Source organism: Rutilus rutilus (genome assembly GCF_951802725.1).
Source record: "Rutilus rutilus genome assembly, chromosome: 8".
Classification (NCBI taxonomy): Eukaryota; Metazoa; Chordata; class Actinopteri; order Cypriniformes; family Leuciscidae; genus Rutilus; species Rutilus rutilus.
Genome location: NC_140222.1, coordinates 30564002 through 30578334, shown reverse-complemented (window position 1 = coordinate 30578334; position 14333 = coordinate 30564002). Strand labels below are relative to the sequence as shown.

Sequence of the window (14333 nt, the reverse complement as noted above, 5' to 3'; positions counted from 1 at the left end):
CAGCATAGCTACACACTAGCACTGTGGGAGCAAATTTTACATGGATTTTGATTCAAATTTAGATCTAGTTAGAATATATTTTATGGAAAAATCCACAGATCATTTCAATTCAGAAAGACATTTTAAAGCATTTTAGAAAAATGATCACAAATTCTCATATTAATAATGTGCACTACATTAATAGTATGTTCTATGTTATTATCTTCTTGGGTGATCTAAAAAGAGTTTAAAAATAAATAAATAAATAACTTTGCTTTCCCCTTTAGAAAAATGTGGACCTCCACCACAAGTGGACTCTGGAGATACAACAGAAATGACAAAACCTGAATACAATTCAGGGGAGAGAGTTGAATACGTCTGCTTTAATAAATACACACTGGATGAGCGTCACCCCTACTCCAAATACATGACCTGTGAACAAGGCGAATGGAAAGGGAATATTAAGTGTTTAAGTAAGTATGGACACTCTATACCATATACAACAAAGATATATGAGTCTTTTCTAACAGTATTTATTGTTATTATTGTTATTATTATTTGTAAGTTTGATGTAATCTTGTAGTTATAGGCTGTGTTGATGAATCAATGATTGTCTATTGTAACAGTGACAGTGAGATGTTGTTTGTTTCAGAGCCTTGTTCAGTGACGGTGGAGGAAATGGATAAAAGAGGTATAGAGCTGCAATGGCGTCCACGGGAAAAGATATTCTCACCACATGAGGACAGAATCATCTTTGCATGTCAGAGGGGCAAATATTTAATAGGCAGTATCCCCCTAATACAAACCTGTAATGATGGAGTGATGAATTTGCCTGAGTGTGTGTGACAAGGAGAATAAAACATCACTGATGTATCAGCTGTACTACTAATAAAAAACAAATGGAGCAAATCAAAATAAAACCTTTTAAAATTCAGTTTCTCTGTTTTGTAATTCTTGCAGTTAAAACTTAATAAATGATAAAATCAACATGTTTAAAATGTGCTTAAAAAAAACAAACAAAAAAAAAACATTAACTTATTTAATGCCAGCTAAGTGAGAATGTGTATGAAAAATAAAAAAATAAAAATAAATAAAACCGATTCCCAAAAAGATTGCAAAAAGCCTGTAAGAACAAAGAGAAAAGTGCCAATAGCTCTTAAGTGCCATAGCTGTGGTGCGCAAGCTGATAAGAGAAAAACGTGCAGTGGATTGAGCGCACAGCGGCACAGACACAAGCTGGTCAAGCGCATCTCTTTTTCACAGACGTCAGATGAAAGTTTGTTCTTCCGTCAGATCACTCGGATGTCAATGGCAAAGAAAGTAAAATGAGCCATTATTATTATTATTATTATTATTATTGCCTTTATTGTCTTTGCATATAACAACTAAATTTCAAATGCACTTCCCCTGGTGGTGACACATAAAAATAAAAATAAAACACAGTCATTAAAGTGCAGTGCAATCCAAATGGTCATGAGTTCAGGTGCTTTATAGCATTTGGATAAAAACTATTCAAAAGTCTAGAAGTGCGACCCTTGAAAGATCTGTAACGCCTTCCAGATGGCAACAGAGTGAAGAGGTTGTGACCTGGGTGGGAACAGTCCTGAATTATGTTGTTTGCCCGCTGCAGGCATCTGGTGTGATATATGTCAGTGAGTGAGGGGAGCTGTATGTGAATTATGTTTTGTGCTGATTTCCTAACTCTGTCCAGCGCCTTTTTGTCAGCAGTGGTGCAGCTACTGAACCACACCATAATGTCGTGTGAGATGATACTTTGGACAGAACTGTTGTAAAAGGATAAAAGCAACTTCTGGGAGAGGTTAATTTTGTTAAGTGACCTGAGAAAGTACAGCCGCTGCTGAGCCTTCTTCACAAGGGCTGTAGTGTCCCTTACGAAAAAAAAGTATACTTCAAGTTCATTTTATGAAGTATACTTGAGTAATGTTCAAGTATATTTTTAAGTATACTTTATGTAGTAAGTATACTAATGTCAATATGTACTAGTAGTAAACTTGTAAGTGTACTATTTTAATACCGCTTGGGACTAAATTGGCCCACTTGAAGTATATAAAAGTATATGTTTAAGTGTACTATAAGTGTAACAGTAGTAAACTTTAAGTGCACAACTAGTTTTCTTTTAATGTACTCTCAGTAAACTACTAGGTTAGTAGTTTTATACTACAAGTTTTCTTTAAGTGAACTTAACATTATACTTATAGTTTACCATTTCTATATTATTTTTACTCTTTTAGAGTACTCTCAGTAAACTATTAGTTTATTAGTTTTATACTACAAGTTTACTTAGAGTACACTAAAAGAGTAAAAATAATATATAAATGGTAAACTATAAGTATAATGTTAAGTTCACTTAAAGAAAACTTGTAGTATAAAACTACTAAACTAGTAGTTTACTGAGAGTACATTAAAAGAAAACTTGTAGTATAAAACTACTAAACTAGTAGTATTCTTTAAGTGAACTTAACATCATACTTATAGTTTACCATGTATATATACTTCCGGCATACCAATCATAAATGTTTGAGGAGGGATTAACATGATGCCGACAGTGCAGCAATGCTGAAGGAGATTTATAGATCACATTACTCTTAGCTTTTCGTTATAACTATTGTGCCTTTTAAACTCACAGTTATAGCAGCCAGAGACAATATAATGTTTAAATATCAAAGGCTAGAGCCCAACTAAAGCCAACACCTTTCACCATCATGGTGACTACAAATGAAACGATAAATAATCAACATCTAAACCTCTGTTGATTCTCAACAAGATATTTTGTAGACGTCTGATAGAAATAAAGTCAGTCTGTTTAGTAATAAGTTAAGCTGGTAATGTTCGTCTTCGGTTCAAACTTGCAATGGCACACTCTGCGCACTGTCACCTGTTTAAATAGGCCACGCCCCTCCCTTACAGAAGCTTAACATTATCTCAGCTTAACATGATTAGTGCAATGAATCTTTCAGCTAAATAGTACAAACAACTAATGTTGTTTAGTAATGATAGCAGGTTTTTACTAAACATAAAAGAATAAGTAATGATTACTCGTAAGTTTAATTAGAAACAAAATCTGGGTTTACAGTGCTTCATCGTTCTGATTGTTTTTAAGACTATCCAATTGCGCCCAGAGGAATTTGAGCTACGGTAGCTTCTCCAGACCTTACACTCAGTTTCAACTGAGAAGGGTCTGGTGTTAACCAGGCTACCATTTATATATTATTTTTACTCTTTTAGTGTACTCTCAGTAAACTACTAGTTTAGTAGTTTTATTCTACAAGTTTACTTTTAATGTACTCTCAGTAAACTACTAGTTTAGTAGTTTTATTCTACAAGTTTTCTTTTAATGTACTCTCAGTAAACTACTAGTTAAGTAGTTTTATTCTATAAGTTTTCTTTAAAGGTGCCATGTGTAAAAATTGAGGTAAAAATATCCAAAAAATGAGCTACACGCATCATAAGAATGAGAAGAAATAAGGGCGATGATGTCATTAAAAAAATGTCAAGTTATAGTGCTGCAGAGATATCAACCTTAATTAGCATTAGCATTACTAGCCACGGCCCGACAGGTGTCGTAATACCAGTTTCGGCCATGGGAGGCGGTATGCGGGCAACATAACCACCAGCCAAACATGCAATACACGAATTAACTCGCACGGCTTGTGGGTGTACTTGAACCTGATGTCAATCGTGTGGAAACTACAGCCCCACTACTACATTCAAATAAAATCTGATAAAAAAGGAACAGAACCAGAGTAAACATTGGCACTGCTTTCCATCGCTGGAGACAACTAATGGACATGAAAAAAATGAGGTCTGACTCCGAACTTGCAACATTTCTTTTGGATTGGTAAGTAAGATGCTGTTAGTATTTCGTTAGAAGTTTGTTTTATATGTTTGTGTAGATTTTCGGGAAGTTATAACATAGAAATGTATCGAAGGCTGTTCGATAAACGTATATAACGTTCATAAATACAGTATTGTAATATAGTACACATAGCACAATCTCTATTGCTCTTTTTTTCTTGCCAACTACGTGACCTATATTATGTATATTAAATGGCTTTCCTGAGGTAAATCTGACATAATTGTTCTCCAGCTGTGTTATTGACCTCTTCACGCTGATAAAAAACACTGATTGGTCGATATTATGTATGAGGAATACATTTTGGTAAGTTGTAGCCTAACGGTACTGTATCTTTCAGTGTTCGTGTTTTTTTACTATTATTAGCTAGTAGAGATGTTCGGTTTACGTGCGCTAGGGATCTGTCGTGTAACATTTACAAGCGCCAAAACGGTATTTATTGTTTGAATTGCGTGATAAAATTGACAGAATCTGAGAGCTGAGATTTTTTTTATATCATAACTAACCTGCTCTGTCTAGTCTGTCGGTATCCGTGTCCTCTTTGCTTCGCGATTTTTCTGTGCGTGAGAAAATTGATGTGTGGGGTGAGAGCGTGTGAAAAGTGTTTGCGTGTCTCACGGTTAATGCGTGAGAGTTGGAAGCTCTGCTTACGTTGGCGCTAGCTTGGTCAACATCAGCGAATGCTGTCTGTCAAATTAATGTAATTCAAACTAACAATAAAAATGTAATATGAACAAAACGAATATGAACATATTCACTGGTAAAGGTGAAGGGGAGTAGCTTGAAGATATTCATACTCTAGAGTAGACCAACTCACTTTCTGGAGGTATACTGCCCCCATCTGGTATGGAATGTGGAGTATGAATTTATTTATTTTTACACATGGCACCTTTAAGTGAACTTAACATTATACTTACAGTTTACTATTTATATACAATTTTTGCACTTGCAGTAGGCCTGCAGTACACTACTATGTTCAAATGTTATTTTTTATACTTGAAAAATACCTTTAATTCTACTTTAATTTTAAAAACATTTTATTAGCTTCATCCTTTTTTATCAACACTTAAATGTCAGTAAGTTTCATAAAGAAAGGGAACATTTTGTTAAAATGTTGAGAAAATAGTTGAGAAAAATCACATTTTTGTCAAAGACTACGCCTTGATCAGATCAAGAACGATGATCAAAACACAGGTGGAGTAGATCGAGTCCAACACCCCCAAAGCTTCACAGTCGTTTTCTCTTCATGGGTTAGGCCTACGCTTCATTTCATTTGGAAACATTAAGCAGTTTTGATTTACAAGCTGTTTAATGTTTGATGTCACATTATTTTACCTTTGAGTGAGCAATCTTCTATCACATGTTTCAGCTTCTTCTTCTCCTGTGTTTTGATCCAGAGATTCTGTTTTATGTTTTACATATCTGTTTTATAGCAACACTTTAATCAATATTTTCAAACAAAGTTTCATAAGACTGTATATGAAAAACGATGTAAAAAAAGTATATTTAATAGGCTACTCGATCAAAAGAGTTAACACAACTACAAGCCAAGTATACTTTGAATAATTAAAATTTTAAGTATATCTTGATCAAAAGATTGAGTACAAGTATAGGCTACTTGGACTTTTCTCTCAGTATAAGTCAAGTACACTTAAGTGTATTTAATATATTTTTGAGAAGTATGTAAAATGTAGACTAAAAGTATGCTTTCTTCTTTTTAGTTGAAAAGAAGTATACTAATAGAACACTTGAATAAACTTATTTTCCATGCTCATTTTATTTACTCTATAAGCTATTCCACCCGAAACGTTGTTACTATATAAAGCTGAACATGTTAGTTTATAAGACGGTGTGTAATATTATGTTTTTAAAAAAGTATTTAATAAGCTCCTCATTAAAAATAGTAAACACAAGTACAAGCCAAAAATACTTAGAATACTTAATTATACTTTTAATTATATCTTGATCAACAAGTATAGGCTAAATATACTTAGACTTTTCTGTCAGTATAAGTCAAGTATACTTAAGTGCAATTTGAAGTATATTTCTGAGAAGAACATAAAGTATATTTCTGAGAAGTATATAAAAAGTAGACTGAAAGTATACTTTCTTATTTTTAGTTTACTAATAGTATACTAATAGAACACTTGAATAAACTTCTTTTTCGTAAGGGGTTGGTTGCCCAGGTGATGTCCTGTGAGATGTATGTCCCCAGGAATTTGAAGTCCTTAACCCTCTCCACAGTGTCTCCCTTGATGTAGACCGGGGCAAGGTCAGTCCTCTTCCTACAGAAGTCTATCACCACCTCTTTAGTCTTAGAGGTGTTGAGAGACAGGTTGTTGGTGGATCACCAGATGGAGAGTTTTTGGATTTCATCTGTAGCATCTGGACCAATCGGACACACACAATTCATTTATTTAATGAATAATCCAGCAAACTCACTGTGAAACTTTCACCAAAACTTAACATCCCAAATGACGCTAACACCCTGGCAGGATGGTGTCTTGTTACAGGAAACACAGGGGGGTTTACGACCAAAAGGTATGTGGCTGCATGTGTAAGAGAGAGACAATGGGGGGACAGAAACAATCTTCCATGAAAACTTCGCTGCATTAATCAGAAACTAACTGATCTAGAAATGAACGTGGATCCCAGAAACTGTGTGAATGATTGTGATGTTTTGTGTCCTACTATGTATACACCATGGTATGTATTTTATTATACAACCAACGGTCATTGTAACTTTACCTGTATCATGTCTCCTATCAAATTAATCCTCATTTGATGACTCACGCTTTGATGTACATCACCTTCTCTTAAAATGCAGTGTGGATTTGTTATATCTATCTGAGTATTAATGAACAGAAAAAGAGGGCTTGAGACAGCGTTGTAAATCTTTCCCACAAAGGAAACTCCCGCCAGAAATTCCCTCTTTCTGATTGGTTCAAGTCGTGCCTTTTGGTTAAGCTTTAAAAGGCCCTTCCGTTAGCCCTGCCTCTCTCTCTCTCTCAGCGATTCTCAGCCGACAACAACGCAGTTTCTGCTGTTACTGCTACATGCTAATTGCTGTACATAAGGAATAATTATTTTTCAGCGACCATGAACAATACATTTTCCTTAGAATAAATGAATAATCAAAGAGTTCTTTGGAACTGATTAATTGATTGTAATATTAATTTGGCTTACCTCAAAGTTAATCTAATTAACTGACCCAAATATTAATAATTAATCATAATTGGTAATTATGGATTATTATTAATATTTCCCCTTAGAGCTAATATCGTTACACATCCCTGTAGGCAGACTCATCCTTATTATGGATAAGTCCAACTACAGTGGTGTCATCCGCAAACTTAATAAAAGTATTGCTTTTATAAGCTGGGGTACAGTCGTGAGTGTATAAGATGTGCCCCAGTGCTGAGTGTGAGAACAGAGGAAAGTTGGGAGCCCAGAAGAAACTGACTGGGGACGGTCTGTGAGGAAGTCATGGATCCATCTGCAGATGTTTGTGCTGATGCCCAGTCCGAGTAGCTTGGACACCAATCTTCCAGGGATGATGCAATTGAATGCAGAATTGAAATCCACAAACAACAGTCTTGCATAGGTGCCAGGATGTTCAAGGTGGATCAGCACACAGTGCAGGGCTGTGTTGATGACATCCACGGTTGACCTGTTTGCTTTATAGGCAAACTGGTGCTGGTCCAGTGTGGAGGGGAGGGAAGCTTTTATGTGATTTAGCAGCAGTCTTTCAAAGCACTTCATGATAGTGGAAGTGAGGGCCACTTATCTATTATCATTGAAGCTACTCACAGCTGATTTTTTCGGGATCGACACAATGATGGCAGATTTGAGGCACTTGGGGATGGAACAGGTAGACAGAGAGATGTTGAAGATGGAAGTGAATACCTCAGCAAGCTGGTCGGCACAGTCCCTCAACACTCTCCCAGGGATCCCGTCGGGCCTGGCAGCCTTCCTGGGGTTCACACCAAGAAAAGCCCTCCTGACCTCCTCTGCGCTCAAAGAGAATGTCAGGGCATCTGTGGGCAAGAGTGTCATTGGTGTGGCCGATGTTGACTCAGTCCTGGTTCCATTCACCTCAAAGCGCGCAAAGAAATAGTTGAGCTCCTCGGCCAAATTGCTGCTGGTACTTAGTCTTGGGTCTTTTGAACCCTTAAAGTTTGTGAGGTGTTGGATTCCCTGCCAAACGCGCCGGGGATCCCCCTCGTTAAAGTGCCCCTCGATCTTCCTCCTGTAGGCCGCTTTTGCTTCCTTGATGCCTATCTTTAATTTGGATCTGGCGGTGCTGTATAATTCCATGTCCCCGGCCCTAAAGGCTTTATCACGGTTTTTCAGCAGCAGCTTGACCTCCCTGTTCATCCATGGATTGTTGTTTTGATAGCATTTGACCTGTCTCTCGACAGTGACGTTGTCAATGCAGGTCTTAATTTAGTGCAGAACAGTGCAGGTGTAACCCTCAAGACTCTGCTGTGAGAAAAGTGCCCAGTCAGTGCGCTCAAAACAGTCTTGCAGTTGTGGAATCGCAGTAGCAGGCCACAGTTTTGTTAGTTTCACTGTGTGCACAGATCTCTTAAACACAGGTCTGTACGCTGGTGTGAGAAAGAGGGTCAGATGGTCAGACTGCCCTAAATGGGGATGGGCGGAGACCTTGTATGCCCCTCTGATGTTACTGTAAACATGGTCCAGAGTTTTATCACCTCTGGTTAGACATGTTACATGCTGGTAAAATTTGGGAAGGACAGTACGCAGGTTAACAAGTCCCCTGCCACAATAAAGATCCCATCTGGGTGGGTGGACAGGAGTTTATTCACACTACTTTGCAAGATGTCCACAGCTACACTAGCATTAGCACTGGGTGGAATGTAAACAGCTGTGACAAAAACAATCGTGAACTCACGCGGCAGGTGGAAGTGTCGGTATCTCAGTGTGACAAACTCCAGGTCTGGTGAGCAGTGTCTTTCAGTCACTGTGGCATCGGTGCTCCAGCTGATATTAGAGTAGATGCAGAGCCCCCCTCCTTTGCTCTTTCTGGAGTTGCCGGTTCTGTCGGCCCGGTGTGCTGTACGGCCCGCTAGCATGATAGCTTCGTCCGGAATCCCAGAGTGCAGCCATGTCTCTGTGATCACTACCAGCTAGCAGTCTTTAGCATATCTGTTTGCCTTGATGATCATCACCAGCTCATCCATCTTGTTGCATAGCGATCTGGCATTGGACACAAGAAGGCTGGGTAGCGCGGGCCTGTGTGGTGCCCTTTTTAGCCGGACCCTAATCCCTACTCTGCAGCCATGTAGCTTATTATATTAACTGACTTTCTAACGTTAACACTATAACGACAGAGTCCAGGAACGAGTGGTTCCTACATTATTACAGGACGTTTGCAGGTCAAGAAGTCCCATGAACGCAAACATCCAAAGCGCGCGCCCCGAAAACCAACGTCAGACAGCGCTCGAATACTGAATTGAATTGTCTTTCACATCATGCGCTTGTACGGATGAATTCACACAACCATTATGTAAAAACGCCCATCTTGGTGAGTATCCTATCAAACAAAGTCGGTTATATCTCAAGTGAACGTATTATTCACGTAGGGTCCGTGCGTTCGGTCTTAAAGGGGCAGCATTTTAACAAATGCTGTGTTTTAATGTTAATTAAACAAATAAATTACTCACTGCTCTTGACTAAATATGCTACATTTTGTAGCTTTGTAAAAAGATCCATCTATATTTAATTTATACAGTAATGAATATACAGTGTTTTTTCACATTTGATTGATTACTGTAGTTTTTGTTGTAGTATCAAAATTGGAATAAAGAATTGATATTTCACTGGAACCACTGACCCATTCCTCAGCACTGAGCCTTTCTGGAGTTGATCTAAATATGTGCTGTGCTGTTATTTGAAAGATAAAGTATGATAGAGCAATATAATTGTCACAGTCACAGACTCTGCAACCACCCTCTCAGGCCATCAGAGGGCGCCCTCGCCCGAATATTGGCTGTTACACGCACTACACTTCCCATAACCCCGTTCTCAGTCTAATCACCTCGCTCAGCTGTTTCTCATCTTCGGAGCTTTATAGCTGCAACTCGCACAGCATCCTGTGCGAAGTTTTGTATTGCTACTGTGAACAATTCCGAGCATTTCTTCCTGTGTTTGCCTACCTGGTTTGACCCTATTTTGTTCCTTGTTTCACGCCAGCCTGCTGCCTGCCTGCTTTACCTCTGCCTGGATGCTGGATTTCGACTGTTTGCCGCTTGCCTCGACCATCTGCCTGTTTACTGACCACGAATTCTCCTGCTCTCTACTGCTATTGTTTGCCGGTGATTTTACCTTTGCCTGTCAACTTCCCTTTTCTAAATAAATTGCTGCAAATGGATCTCTCAGACTCTGATGATTCACAACAACAATGAACAGTGAAAGTAACAGAAGCTCATACAATGCATTTTAGCAGTAAGCATGAAAATAAGTGAAGGAAATATATATTTGATGGGAAAAAAAATTGGTACAGGTATCGGGTACGGTATTGGTATCAGACTCGGCCTGGAAAAAGTGGTATTGGTGCTTAATAAATAATGAACCTTTTTTTCCTTTCTTTTTTTACAATTGATTGGACACATTTCTCAATACATAGATCTTTTTTTTTCCAAATCTCTTCACACAGTTCTCCTAAAAAAAATTCTACTTGGCACAGTAGTTATCTTCACATTCAAAATTCACTAAACATGGGTTCCCTTTCAAGGGAACTCGAGCTGCGTCAAACGCTGTGGGAATGCCCCTGCGTGAGTGTGTCATGAAGCACGTATGGAATCAGTCCAATGGCGAGACGGAACGTCATAGGCGGGTGACGTCATCGACCAGGAAACTATAAAGCACCCCAGAAAACACAAATGCGACAGCTTCTGTGCCTTCAGCAAGCGCTCTGTGTGTGAATATTGTCCAAGTGTTTTTGTCTGTCATTTAGTGTTTCACTAAGCAGGAGTTTTCACTACAAAAAAAAAGCATATATATATATATATATTATGGCGAGCGAACAGCAGTATAGAAAGTGTGTTCCCCCTTGTCCTCGTTTCCTTACTGGTGGGGATACACACGATCTATGTGTTGTTTGTTTGGGAGTTCAGCATGCCCAGTCAGCTCTCGATTGGGCTGACTGCGAGCGTTTGCCCCTTAGAACGCTCCGCTCCCGCCGACTACTTTTCGAGGAAAGTGGTTCGGTTCGCGCTCCCCGCGGCTCGGGTCCCGCTTCTGCCGAGGCAGAGCGGCGGCGCTTGACGTGGGGATCGCAGATGGATCTGTCAGCGGGGTTTGAGACGGGCCCAGCCCTATCTCAGCCTTTACCTGCCAGTTCCAGTGCCTCAGTTCAGGTGGAAGCACGCGCTGCGGTTTCTTCCCCCCAGGCTGAGGCACCAATATTGCAACTATCCAGTTCTGAGGAGCTGGATGTTGTCAGTATTGAGACAGGGGATACTGAGGACTCGTCACCTCATTCCCCTGAACATGAGGAGCTTATGGAGGTTCTCACTCGCGCTGTGTCTAAACTAAGCATTGAATGGCCATCTGTTAGGCAGGAGTCTGTTGTGAGAAGCAAACTGGATGAGAGATTTCTGCCCTCCCGTGTTCAACCTCCACGCCGGTGCCTACCGTTTTTTCCCGACCTCCACACCGAGGTGTCGAAGTCGTGGAAGAAACCGGTTTCATATCGTATTTTTAGCCCTCAGACCTCCACCTATTCGAATATTGTGGGGGCTAAATTATATGGTTATGGGGCGATGCCTAAGTCTGAAGAAGCGTTAGCGAGTCATCTTTCTGCTGAAGCAGCATCCTCTTTGAAGGCACCGACTTTGCCCTCCAAGCCACTCAGAAATACATCGGCTTTGGTGGGCAAAGCTTATTCGGCGGCAGGTCAGGCCACATCATGCCTGCATACGATGTCTATATTACAAGCGTATCAGGCAGATTTATTGAAAGATGTGAGCGAGAGTGAGGAGGTTAGTACTGATGTTATTCGTGAATTACGTCAGGCTGCTGATTTATCTCTGCGTGCCACTAAGGAGTCGGCCAAACTAATGGGCCGCTCTATGGCAGCCTTGGTGGCCGCAGAGAGACATTTATGGTTGAGTCTTTCCGGTATGAAAGAGAAAGAAAAATCTTTTCTTTTGGATGCTCCACTATCTCCTTCTGGGTTATTCGGTGATGCGGTGAATTCGGTCATTGATAAATTTTAAGAAGAGAAAAAGCAAGCAGCAGCGTTTCAGAAATACCTCCCACTCAAAATTCATGTACCTGGGGCTGCTGGGCGGGGGCAGTCCCGGCCGTCGACAAGCTCCTCCCATAGGGCGCAACAAAAACAGAGTGTCACGTCTCGTACCCCCCCTGTCAAACAGTGGGAACAGACGCGGCACTCTCAGACGAAGTCTTCTGGTGGTAAAACCGATCTGAGGACGGTTATTATGGCCAAGAAGGCTTTGCCTCTGGCGTCAGGATGCTGAGGGTAGTCCCCACCGTGAGGGAAAGGAGTTCACCGCTTCAGACGGTGCCCATTCTCTCTCGGTGCCCTCAGGGGTCCGGTCTGCCAACCCTGACTTTATGCCGGGGCGTAGACGGTCCCAGCGAGCGTTTTCCCGAGGGGCGCTCGCCCTCTCTGAGGAGGGGTTCAGGGCAGTTAAACCAGTCGTTCCCTGCCGGTGCACCGTTACAGGGCGCTGCGTTTGCTGCTCAAAATATTCCAGAGGCCAGCCTCGAGAGGCTGGTACCCTTAGTAGATTTTCTGGCAGAGTGGAAAAGCCTTCCAAGAGTATCTCAGTGGGTCCTGCAATCGATAGAGAAAGGGTATGCTATCCAGTTCAGATCTCGTCCACCTCGATTCAGCGGGGTCCTGCCCACTGTGGTGGGCCCCGAGCAGGCTCTGGTAATGGAACAGGAGGTGAAAACGCTCTTGCAAAAGGAGGCTATAGAACGGGTTCCTCCTTCCAGCAGGGAGTCGGGTTATTACAGCCGATATTTCATCGTTCCAAGGAAAGATGGGGGGTTGCGTCCAATTTTAGATCTGCGCCTGTTAAATCGTTCTGTAGCGAAGCTCAAGTTCAAAATGCTCACTCTCAAGCAAATCGTGTCACAAATCAGATCCGAGGACTGGTTTGTCACGATAGATCTAAAGGACGCGTATTTCCATATCTCCATCCTTCCACAACACAGGAAGTTCCTGAGGTTCGCTTTCGGGGGCGAAGCGTACCAATACCGTGTTCTTCCGTTCGGTCTAGCTTTATCTCCCCGCACATTCACGAAGTGCATGGATGCAGCGCTGGTCCCGCTGCGACTCCAGGGCATTCGTATTTTAAACTATATCGACGATTGGGTGATTTTAGCTCATTCGGAGCAGCAAGCGGTTCGGCATCGAGATGTCGTCCTCGCTCACATCAAAAGATTGGGGTTGAGGCTGAATGCCAAGAAAAGTGTGTTATCTCCAGCTCAGAGGACCTCTTTTCTGGGGGTGTTATGGGATTCGGTAGTAATGCAAGCACGCCTGTCTCCAGCTCGCATCGCATCGATTCTCTCAGCCGTGAAACAAGTGAAGCTAGGCCAGTCGCTCACTGTAAAGCAGAGACTGCTGGGTCTGATGGCAGCAGCGTCCAATGTTATACCTTGCGGCCTGTTGTACATGAGACCTTTACAGTGGTGGCTCAAGACCAAGGGGTTTTCCCCGAGGGGGAACCCACTCCGCATGATCAAGGTCACGCGGCGCTGCCTCCGTGCTCTGGTCATGTGGAGAGAACCTTGGTTTCTGTCCCAAGGACCTGTATTGAGAGCTCTTTGTCGTCGTGTAACGCTAACGACAGATGCTTCCCTCACAGGTTGGGGGGCGATCATGAGTGGTCGTCCAGCCCGGGGTCTGTGGCAGGACCACCATCTTTCGTGGCACATAAATTGTCTAGAAATGTTGGCGGTGTTTCAGGCTCTGAAATATTTCCTCCCAGACCTGAGAGGCCATCATGTTCTTGTTCGGTCCGACAACACATCGGTTGTCTCCTACATAAATCATCAGGGGGGTCTGCGTTCGCGCCCGTTATACAAGCTGGCTCGCCAGATCCTTCTATGGTCCCAGGGGAAGCTTCTCTCATTGGGGGCGATTTATATCCCAGGGTATTTGAATCAGGGGACAGACATCCTGTCGAGGCAGGGGCCGAGGCCCGGGGAATGGAGACTCCACCCCGAGGTATTTCGGTCATGCCGAGGTAGACCTGTTTGCTTCCATAGTGACCTCACATTGTCCGCTGTGGTTCTCTCTTAGCCATCCAGCCCCTCTGGGGTTGGACGCTATGGTGCAGGCGTGGCCGAGGTCGCGTCTGTACACTTTTCCCCCGATTGCTCTGCTCCCAGGAGTTCTGGAGAGGGTTCGCCGGGACGGGGTCAGCCTATTGTTAGTAGCCCCGTTCTGGCCGGCCCGAGTGTGGTTTGCGGACCT

General features: G+C 41.8%; 2 protein-coding genes across 5 annotated transcripts in view; both read left to right on the top strand.

Annotated features, from left to right (window-relative positions):
• LOC311296136 (complement factor H-like) overlaps window positions 1–14333 on the top strand; it is a 341142-nt gene that overhangs the window by 227271 nt on the left and 99538 nt on the right. The gene's annotated exons all lie outside the window — the stretch shown is intronic.
• LOC311296150 (complement factor H-related protein 1-like) overlaps window positions 1–14333 on the top strand; it is a 53094-nt gene that overhangs the window by 8801 nt on the left and 29960 nt on the right. The window contains exons 8-9 of one of the 4 annotated variants that reach the window (XM_084417817.1): window positions 267–452; window positions 632–913. The exons of the other annotated variants lie outside the window; for them this stretch is intronic. Of the exons in view, the coding sequence (XP_084273943.1) occupies window positions 267–452; window positions 632–825 (380 nt within the window). The 3' untranslated portion in view covers window positions 826–913. Of the gene's footprint in view, window positions 1–266; window positions 453–631; window positions 914–14333 lie in introns of those variants that run through there. 4 annotated transcript variants of the gene reach the window in all.